Below are 7,500 nucleotides of genomic sequence, written 5' to 3'. Positions count from 1 at the left end.
TCCATGTAAATAAGTGGAGCAGTTGGTTCCAGAGCTGTGGGAGGAAGTAAAATTATAATTGTGTAAAATATAATTAGTAAAAGTTGGATGAGTTGAGTTTGGAGATGAGTCACAGTGAGGTCAACACACAGTGGAAGCTGCTAACAGAGAAGGAAGCAGTCTGTAGAGCGTCTGTAGAGTGTCTGTAGAGCGTCTGTAGAGCGTCTGTAGAGCGTCTGTAGAGCGTCTGTAGAGCGTCTGTAGAGCGTCTGTAGAGTGTCTGTAGAGCGTCTGTAGAGCGTCTGTAGAGTATGTTGGGGAGTGTCTGTAGAGCGTCTGTAGAGCGTCTGTAGAGTATGTTGGGGAGTGTCTGTAGAGTGTCTGTAGAGTGTCTGTAGAGCGTCTGTAGAGTATGTTGGGGAGTGTCTGTAGAGCGTCTGTAGAGCGTCTGTAGAGCGTCTGTAGAGCGTCTGTAGAACGTCTGTAGAGCGTCTGTAGAGCGTCTGTAGAACGTCTGTAGAGCGTCTGTGGAGCGTCTGTAGAGTGTCTGTAGAGTGTCTGTAGAGCGTCTGTAGAGTGTCTGTAGAGCGTCTGTAGAGCGTCTGTAGAGTGTCTGTAGAGCGTCTGTAGAGTGTCTGTAGAGTGTATGTAGAGTGTCTGTAGAGTGTCTGTAGAACGTCTGTAGAACGTCTGTAGAACGTCTGTAGAGCGTCTGTAGAGTGTCTGTAGAGTGTCTGTAGAGTGTCTGTAGAACGTCTGTAGAGCGTCTGTAGAGTGTCTGTAGAGTGTCTGTAGAGCGTCTGTAGAGTGTCTGTAGAGTATGTTGGGGAGTGTCTGTGATTTCATTTTAGAAGAATGGAAGTGTTTGCAGTGTTCAGGTATGTTAAACATTCCTTTGGTCCTTGAACACACCCTGGAGATTCAGACTGACGTTTCTTCTCTGTTCCCCCTCAGACGGCTCAGACGGTCCTTCTGGTCGTCACCGCCTTCACCATCTGCTGGACGCCCCACCACATCATCGCCATGTGGGTGGAGTTTGGCAACTTCCCCTTGAACGACGCCTCGTTCGCCTTTCGTATTATCTCTCACTGCCTGTCCTACGGAAACTCCTGCGTTAATCCCATTCTCTACGCCTTCCTGTCCGAAAACTTCCGCAAGGCCTGCCGCCAGGTCTTCACCTGCCATTTCCTGTACCCACCACCGCCCCGAGGCAAGGTGGTTCGGTTCCGCATGGAGAACTTCTCCACCACGCAATCCACCACCAACATATGAAGGACTTGGGGAGTGATCAGATAAATGACGAGAACACATTGATTTCCTCCAGAGGAAACAGGAGTGAGGGCTGTGTCCAAACAGATCAGAGGCTGATGCAGTTCCTCTTCAGCAGTAGCTGGGTCACATGACAACACCACAGCACGTGATTGGCTGAGGACAGTGTCTGTGGACAGCTTTGTCTGGGTTTAGAAGAGCAGAAGAGAGAGATTAGTTAACATCACATTTACCAGTGGAAACAGAAACTTTCACAAATCACTGCTGTTCTGTGAAAACCAGGAATCAGCCCCTTTCACAGTTTTAAAGTCAAGTTGATATGAGTTGATATTTTCTAATAAATTGGTCCAAGAACAGTTTTATCATCTTTTGAGAAATGGACAGTAGCTGCAGTTTCATTTGTTTCGAAGTGGAATTTTCCCTCAGTTGATCTGAGAAATATAAAACCTGCAGACACGGGTCAGTACAAGCCGAGCATGTTTGATTTAATATGTTGACGATATTGTATTATGTTTTATGTTCTGTGTTTGCTTCATAGTTTTCACCGGACATGAACAACATGTTCAGGTCTAGGCCGCCTCTCTCGGGGTGTTGTGGAACTTTGTGTCTTTTGTATTTAAAATGAAAAATGTATTAGATTATTTGAAGATTTAATTTGCTTGTTCTTTGATTTAGAGACGATCAATAATTTATAGTTGTGTTCCATAAATATAAAATATATTATAAAAATGATCATAGCTTTAAAAGATTTTTGAATCAATATGCAGTGTCATTTCACTGTACCAAGTTTAGCTGTGTAGCACAAACAAAAGGTGTGTGTGTGTGTGTGTGTGTGTGTGTGTGTGTGTGTGTGTGTTCCAGTAGCGGCAGACAGGAAGTGGACTGACAGTTTCCAGTTGAGCAGCACATGGGAGAAGACTGTGCTTGATCTGTAAAATGAATCTGCATGAGATATTCAACTTTGTGCATGTGGGGAAAAATAATAATAACAGTGTTTGGAGACAAGATTTGTATTTGTTTAAGAAGAATGTGAATCAATGCAAATGCTCAGTGGTGAGTTTAAACAAAGACACAGGGAAAGAAGAAATGCTTATATGGACGTCTGTGCACAGAGATCCACAGTGCAACACTCAGTGTGTGACAGTTTTGACCCTTGTAACTAGGGATGCACCGATCCACTTTTTTCACCACCTATACCGATATCTGAGGTTTAGTATCTGCAGATACCGATACCGAACGAAGCGCTGAATTATTACCTATCAAATGGTCTTATAGTGCGAGAAAAAAAAAAATGGGATCATTCTTCTGTGCATATGATTTGACTTCCCTTTTCTACAAAACAAATAAACAGATATAAATGTTCTCTTATTTATTTAACAACTGTGCACCAGTACAAAAATCTTAAACCAATAGCTTCTCTAGCTCGGTCAAACAACATGTAAAAAGAAATACAAATGTCACTGGTATAAAATCCAATGTAAAATTAAATACAATAAATAATAAATAATGACGGAGCTGAAATTGAGAAAATAAACAATAGCTTTACTGGCTTGGTTGGTAGATCAGCTCTTTACAATGTTTAGTGCAAATGGGAATTAAACATGCATTTAAAAAACAGCTGAATAAACCAATAGCTTCACTAGCTTGGTCAAAACTAAAAAAATGAATAAAATAAGAGGTAGTCCAAATTTGTCCGTTTTTTTCAGCACTAAAAGGGGATGAAGGCATTTAGCATCGCGCTGTAGCACGTAGCTCTCATCCAGCCAGTGTGCAGTTAAACTTAAAGGTGACACGGGGGAAACGTCAGAGCTCCAGATATCGGTTGTAAAACTCAGAGCTTTGGCATCTTTTATCTTCTCTGATATGTCTTTACACACTTTTCCTCAGACATGTATTTCCGGCTCACCATGTCGTACCGTGGCTCCAGGTGGCTAATTAGCAGCCGGAATCCTTCGCCCATCCATAACGACGAAGTTCAGTATTCTCTCTGTGATTTGTTTTGCCTGCACGCTGTTAGTTGGAAAATGTTCACTTCTTTCTTTCATCTCCATCAAAGTTAGCTGCTTCATACCTCTGCCCTTTTGTTTGTTGAGTTCAATAAACTCGGCATGCTCCTTGACATGAAACTTCTGGAGGTGTTAGATTAAGTTGGTGGTGTTGTAGCTGGAAGATTTAACATTCACGCCACAAGTATTGCATATGGCCGTCGGACTTGCTGAGACAGCATGAAAAACCGCCAAATTTCCGATGCTTTCGCTCGCTCCATCCTGAACAATATGGCCGCCTTGTCTTGTTTGCGTATGACGCACTCACAGCGTATAACACAGAGCTAAAATGAATAGATCGCCCCCTATTATCGGGTCCATTGTCACGATACCCGATCTAGATTTTTCGATCCGATATTGTTATCGGTACCGATACCGATAACAATATCGGATCGGTGCATCCCTACTTGTAACTTCAGTGTGTGGGAATTTTAGGGCACAGCATGTTACAGCTTACTTCTGTATCGGGACACAGATGTTGACAAAACCTCTTCCTTTTATACGTCTTTGTTTAACCTCAAAACTGATCATTTGTTCATCGTTTCAATTCAGACTTTTTGAGAAATACAAATCTCTTCTACACAAGCACAATTTTTCCACATGCAGAAACTTGTTGTGGAGATTTATTTTACAGGTTAACAAATGTTGATTTTCAACTACAAACATTGGAATTATTTGTTAAGGTCAATTAACAAGCTCAAAATAATTTTGACCCTAATTTGAGCCTATAAACATATGGGGTGGAGTCATGTGCATGACTTACCATTTCTTCCTGGTTTCGGGGGATGATAAGATGAGGAGAAAATGAAGCATTCTAAGGACTTAAATACATAAAAGATGCATCAATCCTCCATTTAACCCTCATTTAGCATACACTAATAAAAACGAGACTTATTCATACATCTGCACAAATAGCACATGTACTTTACTCTAAGATTTGTCCATGTGTAGAAAAGATTTCTATTTGTAAAGAAAAAGAAAAAAAAGAAAGATCTTAATCTGAACAAACGCCACTAGTGGTGAAGCAACACAAAGACACTGAAAGAGGAAAAGCTTCTGTCAAAGTCTTTGTACATATACGAAGCACAAAACTGTAAAACTTGGTGCTCAAAATTCCTGCAAGTGTGTGACACTGAGGTTACAAGTAGAATTTAAATTCAGGTGAAAATAGGATCTAAATTCAACTTGTAACCTCCATACATTGGCAGATTTATGAAGGAAAGGGCAAACTGCAGGACACATGGTCCTGGGCAGGATATAGCAGCATGAGGACGGGATCATGACATCACAAAGGCAGACTCTGAAAATAAGGTTTATTGCCAGGTAGGTTTTCACTTGCAAGATATTTGGATTGGTGTAGTATCCAATTAATGTATTCATAGGAAATAACAATAAAAAGGTAAAATACTGCAACACTAAAATATAAATATACATAGATACATATATAAGAAAATAAAACAATGGAAACGATACTACACAACTATGTACAAATGTGATTTGGAATGACAAAACTCCTGCTGGGCAAGATGTGCAAAAGGTATTGATTAGGGGATGTGCAAAATATCACAGTATAGACAATATCTGTCATGTGCAGGGATCATACCTCCAGGTGTTGATGTGATGTGGTTGATGATTGATGAGGCCAGATGCAGAAGAAAAGGCTGGTGCTGGTCCATCACTGGTGGTGATTAGACTGGACTTCTGGTCCTGATACAGACAAACATGTGATAGGACAATTAGTTTAGATCATACAAGTTCTTTATATTCAAACATGTTAGGCCTGTAGTGTGAGTATAATAAATTATGAGCAGAGATATGAATATGCAAAAATACATACAGTATTATATTATGAGATAAATGCAAGGAAAAGAAGGGTAAACAACTAGAGGTGTGATAAGAAATCAATGTACACAGACTATATAACCAACAGATATGGATATACTGTAAAATACATAACCAATATAGGCAGAGGTATATTCATTATTAAGAATCAGCAGTATGAACATGTTTACACTGTGGGTCTGATTTAATCACAGTGGTAAAGTCTTACTGTTAAAGTGAATGACAGCATGTTACTCACCTGGACCCTCCTCACTGAGTCTGGACTCTCAGCTGTTGGTGAGACAGGTGGAGGCGGTATTACACCTGTACTGGCTCAGGTCCTGATAAAGACAGAGGGATGCTGAAAGCTCCTGAGAAATGTAAAGACCTAGTTCACTTTCAATCATGGCTGATCTCCTAACTAATGTAAAGTGGTTACAACATGGTGTATTCACTCGGTCTCCTGGCTCCATACAATCTCACGTTACAGTCAGGTACAAGATGAGCCTGAAGTTACTGACGTCACTAGCTGCACACGTCATTAACAGCGGAGAGCAACAGACACAATCCTACTAACCGCTAAAACATCTATAGACAACGTCAATATCACCACCTGAAATGTTTGTCAGTCGTTGCACCATTATACTGTTAGCTAAAGAGCTAGCATTGATGCTACTCACCAGGCTAACAGGAAAGTTGTGAGCTCGGCATCAAACCGCATCTCTTTCCTCTCAGCAGCTTCTCCAGCGGCGGGAAGACACATCCAGATTTACCCTGTCGCTTCTTTTCTTTGCCGTTGAACGTGGTTTCTTGTCGGAGCGGTTGTGGCCCTTTATAATTTAACTTCAAATAAAGTGCAATAAATGACAATAAAACCGACAACGCCACCCTTTTGTTTTAAAAGAGGTAAGAGTGTTCTCAAATAACTAAAAACAGCTAAAAAGATTCAATACAAAGTTCAAGGAGCAACGTCATTAAAAATGTTCTGACACAGTTTTTAATAAATAATTAAAAACCGGAACAAACAAATAGCCAGTCTAAGAATAAACCAATTACTGTGGCGCCACAAATAACCAGGGTTAAAATGAACCGAGTTAAAACAATGTACACAACACAGAGAGATGTAGCCACTCCTGGGCCGATCCATACGCCGCTTCTTCCTCCGCGCGCCAGATAACGATCAACACACGGCCCTTGTTCGCGCCTGTTCGTTCTCTTACTCACCGCGAAGGAGGAACTTCACTCCCGCCACTGCAGCTGTAGCACACGGCATGACGGCTTCCTCCCCGGGCGGAACCATCTGGTCTGGGCTCTTCTTGTGTCCCGACCTCGTCTCGATCCAAACTACCTATAAAAAACGCTGTTCACCTGCTCTCGTGCCAAACCCCGTGTCCACGGAGGTGCTCTCCTTTGATTGGCTGAGAGCCGAGCTGTCCGATTAACCAGGTGCAAAGTCTTTGAGCTAATTTGACCCACTTCCGCTGTTTCAGTCCTAAAAAACACACACAACACAATATTAATAAAGTATCAAGAAAACAACTCATGCAACATAAACAAATAATTCAAAATAATCAAACCATAAGGAAATCAAAAATCAAATCCAGGATTAAAAACAAACACATTTCTGCCAACTGACGGGATGCAGATGAATATCGTGTTTTAGGAGCTTCAGCCATTCCTGTGTTTCTGTTGGTAACTTCAAGCGCTGCCGGAAGTTGTTCTTCTTCGTGGGACTGAGGGCAGACTTGACGCTCCGCTGACTCACACAGCGTCTAGTGTCACAAAGTGGTATTACAACACAGGACAGGTCGAGGCTGGTGCGCATGCGCATTTCAGTAGATGACTGAAATACAACAGATGGAGATCTTGATCATGACGTCATCACTGTGGCTGCTTCACACACTGTTGATAGTGTTCATTCATTTTTTGAACATTTGAAACTAAAGTTCTGGCCACATCTTATATTGCACCTTTACAGCACAACCACCAAAGCTGACATTTAAAAGTGAAGCTACATGTTCTTTGTTCACACTGTAAACCAACTTACAGTTTTGACTCTTAAAACAAAGACATTGAGCTTAACTTGACTGATATTGTCACATTTGCAGCATACAAAACATTTTGAAATTGCTTTTACAGTATATAAATCTATGCTTGGAATATAAAGAGCGAGTTCTTCCCTCCCAGAGACCAGGAGAGAGACGGGGAAGAACACCTCCTGTCCTGGGAAGGAGAGTCTCCAGAGGTGAGATTCACTTCTGATATCAACAACTGCTGCTCCGTGCTGCTGATTGGCCGGGGGCGGTAAGAGAACAATGCAGACAAGTGTGTGTGCGTGTGTGTGTGCGTGTGCGTGTGTGTGTGTGTGTGCGTGTGTGTGTGTGTG

At 41.6% G+C, this 7,500-nt stretch overlaps 1 protein-coding gene and 1 long non-coding RNA gene across 2 annotated transcripts in view; one reads left to right on the top strand and one right to left on the bottom strand.

Annotated features, from left to right (window-relative positions):
- Positions 1 to 1,980, top strand: part of galr1b (galanin receptor 1b) — a 6,746-nt gene extending 4,766 nt beyond the window's left edge. The window contains exon 3 of the mRNA XM_023422836.2: positions 934 to 1,980. Coding sequence (XP_023278604.1) covers positions 934 to 1,251 — 318 coding nt within the window. The 3' untranslated portion in view covers positions 1,252 to 1,980. The remainder of the gene's footprint in view (positions 1 to 933) is intronic.
- A 2,869-nt stretch (positions 1,981 to 4,849) lies between these two features.
- LOC111667211 (uncharacterized) overlaps positions 4,850 to 7,500 on the bottom strand; it is an 86,307-nt gene continuing 83,656 nt past the window's right edge. The window contains exon 4 of the long non-coding RNA XR_015438258.1: positions 4,850 to 5,000. This is a non-coding gene — a long non-coding RNA (uncharacterized LOC111667211). The remainder of the gene's footprint in view (positions 5,001 to 7,500) is intronic.

Source organism: Seriola lalandi, unplaced genomic scaffold, assembly GCF_002814215.2.
Source record: "Seriola lalandi dorsalis isolate HSWRI2012SDOR001 ecotype SW California unplaced genomic scaffold, Sedor1 jcf7180002054686, whole genome shotgun sequence".
Lineage (NCBI taxonomy): Eukaryota > Metazoa > Chordata > Actinopteri > Carangiformes > Carangidae > Seriola > Seriola lalandi.
The sequence above is the reverse complement of the archived record's forward strand: the minus strand, read 5'-3'. Positions and strand labels throughout refer to the sequence as shown.